At 38.0% G+C, this 3430-nt stretch overlaps 1 protein-coding gene across 1 annotated transcript; it reads right to left on the reverse strand.

The window, feature by feature from the left end:
• Positions 1–860: 860 nt before the first annotated feature.
• On the reverse strand, positions 861–2984 carry LOC101292524 (transcription factor TCP13-like). The gene is made up of 2 exons (XM_004304175.1): positions 2629–2984; positions 861–2242 (listed from the first exon to the last, which is right to left on the reverse strand). Exon 2 carries the CDS (start codon positions 2112–2114, stop codon positions 1014–1016), a length of 1101 nt encoding a protein of 366 aa, XP_004304223.1. The 5' UTR covers positions 2115–2242; positions 2629–2984; the 3' UTR covers positions 861–1013.
• Positions 2985–3430: the final 446 nt, after the last annotated feature.

The raw sequence follows: 3430 nt of genomic DNA on the forward strand, positions 1-3430 counted from the left end.
TACTACTAACTACTACTACTACTACCTCTCTCTCTCTCTCTCTCTCTCTCTCTCTCTCTCTCTCTCTCTGTATGTTTATGTACATGTACAAATATATACGTGCTTCTACTAGATCAACATATATATAATCATATATTCATGTAATTAACCGTCTTTTAAATGAAAACTATCTGCATCTCTCTTAGTCAGTTTCTAGGGTTTCAGTTGAATCATACTTTCTTGCAACTGCAAGTGCTAATGAAGCTTATGCAACCATAGATTTTTCATTTTCATTTTAATAGAAAGACGTACATACATCCAAAACTGAAATTACATATATAAACACGCACGCTATTTAAGCTACTTTAGCGAATTAGTGTTCTTCAAAGACATAGCATTCACGGAAGAACATTATGGTCAATGGGGCACTGAACAACACGTACTGTTATACACATCAATAACTACTGAATTGTAGAGGCAAACTTTGATGTGCTAACTCACACAATGATAGATCGACTTAATACACAACTTTGATACCATGTTAAACAACTATGTACTATACCCTTATTGTTTAGATTGCTGAAAAAAGTATATTGGCCAACAATGGATCAAGTAGCTAACGAGTAGTCACACAAATCTGCAAAATGAATATTCATATGTAGCAAGCAATGCTTTGAATGTTTAAGGTAGAAAACTGCATGTCCTTATATAAGCTCACTCACAATCTTGCTGAATAGCACATAAACATATGCCTATTTGCAAAGCAAAACTAAGAAGACAAAACATAATACGTAATCAAATCTCAAATCAATCTAAACTTATCCGAAACCCGAGATGAAGGTTAATTTCCTTTAGAGATTGATCTGTACCTTGGCCAGCCCACCAGCTCTCCGTCTCCGTTTAAAGGTGCAAGAGACATGAATGCATACTTTATTTCTAATAGTTGAAGCTATAGGAAATGTCATTAGTACTTCTCATGAGTACACTCTTGGACTAGCATCGCCTATATGCTATATATGTAGCAGCTTGCTGTATCACCTAGAAGGAGGCTTCTGGTCTTTATTTGGCTGAGAAGAATGAGCAAGCTTTGTGATCATACTCATCAAATTTTGAGGCGTTGCTCTCTGCATAGACTGCTGGCTAGGGTATACAGAACTGGCCAAGAGGTTTTGATGATGAGAATTCTGCATGTGGTGGTCGAACTGTCTCGGAATATCGATCTGGTGATCTGCTGCATCCGTGGTAGCATGCGAAGGAAAATAAGATTGCGTTGTTCCAGTTGATAAAGACAATGTGGAAGGCAAGGAGGCCACGTTGAAATTGTGAGCTGTGAATCCATGGCTACCCAACTGATGAGATAGGGGAAAATTTGAAGACTGGTTCTGATCCCAATTGTGAAAACTGTAATTAGGCATGGCATTACTATTGTTCAGAAGACCTGGAAAGAACAATGGATGATTGGTAGTAGTACTAGTTCTGGTCATCAAGAAGTTGTTTGATGATGATGAACCGTGATCAACCACATTCCCTTCTTGTTTTCCATGATCATCTTCGTCTGATTCTTCCCCATCTTTATCGTTTTCTTGATCTTCTTCACCATCATTTGTCGATCTCCAAATATTGGTTCTAAACCCTTGATGATCTCCAATGTTTTGATCAAGAGATGATGGAGTAATATTCAGGAGCGACTGATGATTCATTAGGCCTAGGCCACCACCGCCATAGCTCCCGGGAGCAGGAGGCATCATTGGAAGAGGTGGAAGTTGGTCGATATCATCCTTGGCCGCGTCAAGCAACCAATCGACAACTTTGCTAGGCTGGTTAAGGCCAAGCCTATCTTGAAGATCATACAACTGAATCGCAGTAGGTACCGAAAGCCTCACACGCCGATCTCGCAACCCTCTCACAGTGCAAACTTTGCTATGCCTGTCCTTTCCTCCAAAAGCACGCGATACGCGTACAATCCTTGGATCTTTACTTAACCTCATCCATGGTGCTACTGTTGCTGAAGTACTTGAACGAGAAGTTGATGATGACAAAGCTAATTTTGAGGTCTTTCCAGCTTCATTTTGAGCACTTGAGTTTCCTGCTGGTGCTTGTACATCTGCTTCATTAGTATTGGGACTCCTAATCATCTTATGTGTACTCTCTCGTCATTGGTTCACTATTGGGAAACTTACCATTTCAGCTCAAGAAAACTTGATTTCCGGTATCGATCTCTTTCTTACTTCATGATATATACTTCTCCTCCATCTTCGATCCCCTATATCCGAAAAGAAAAACCAAAGGCAAGTGAAAAAAACGATCAAAGAATATATGTGTGATTGTGTGCTACGATGATATACAGATCCATGAAACTAATTCAAAGTGGGAGATCGGTGCTATATTAATGTTTCATATATATAACCACTACAACTTAAAATGAAAGGAGATCAAAGAGCCTCGAAGATGTATAATTTATTCTACAAAATTAGTATTTGACTAAGTATTTTACTTCCCTAGTTCCCATTTCTCAGCTGCAGATAAGCAAGAAAAATATTTCTTGCTGCAGAACAAAAAGAAATGTGTGTTCTAAGGGCTATGAACTGCAAAAAACTAAATTGCATGCGGTGATGGTATAACTACTTGATTAGAATTGAACCAACTTACATGAAGCAAAATCCTCTCTGCTGGTTCTTGTTCCTGATCAACCTGCAGTTTCTGGTGATTGACTATCACAGTGATGATGACGAAGAATATATAAAAGTAGTTTTGTTTTGCGTGGTTGAATTTGCCTAGTAAATTTGGTAGCTAGAGAGCTGAACCAATTAAGTGCAATCTCTGAGGATCGAAATACTCTGCAAGTGTGCGGAGAATAAACTTGAAGAAGAAGAAGAAGCTAGTGAGAGAGAAGCAAAGGCCGGTTGAGAGAAAAGGAGGGCGCCGGAATTCCACACCGACCAAGCTCCATGGAAAGATAAAGCAGTGGCAGATGCAACGCCACGTGGCACATTCAACATCAACAATGACTGTGCTAGCTAGTAGTAACAAGTCTGTATATATCTCACCATTTTCTTATCAGGCATAATTCGAGACAATGATTGCAGGGTAACAAATTAGGGAGATGAAATTAATTGAATTCTTGCACGAGTTTACATTACAAATTGAGTGCGTCGATTGGAATCTTCAGATTTGATCATATCTCTCTGTCTCTTTATACCTCTTTTTTATTTTTAAAAACAAATATTTGCTCATTAGATCTCCTTTCAAATTTCTAAAAATATATATTCATATATATTTCAATAATTTACTCATTATACCTCTTATTTGCTCTCTACACCTCTCACACTTTAATTTTTTTTCTTTTTGCATGAGAATATCTATTTCAGACCTCGATTGCTTGATTTTTTTTTTCTTCTTCTCTTTTTTTCATGAAAACCTCTTTTGCAACCTCAATTCCTTGTTGTTGTTG

Source organism: Fragaria vesca, linkage group LG6, assembly GCF_000184155.1.
Source record: "Fragaria vesca subsp. vesca linkage group LG6, FraVesHawaii_1.0, whole genome shotgun sequence".
Classification (NCBI taxonomy): Eukaryota; Viridiplantae; Streptophyta; class Magnoliopsida; order Rosales; family Rosaceae; genus Fragaria; species Fragaria vesca.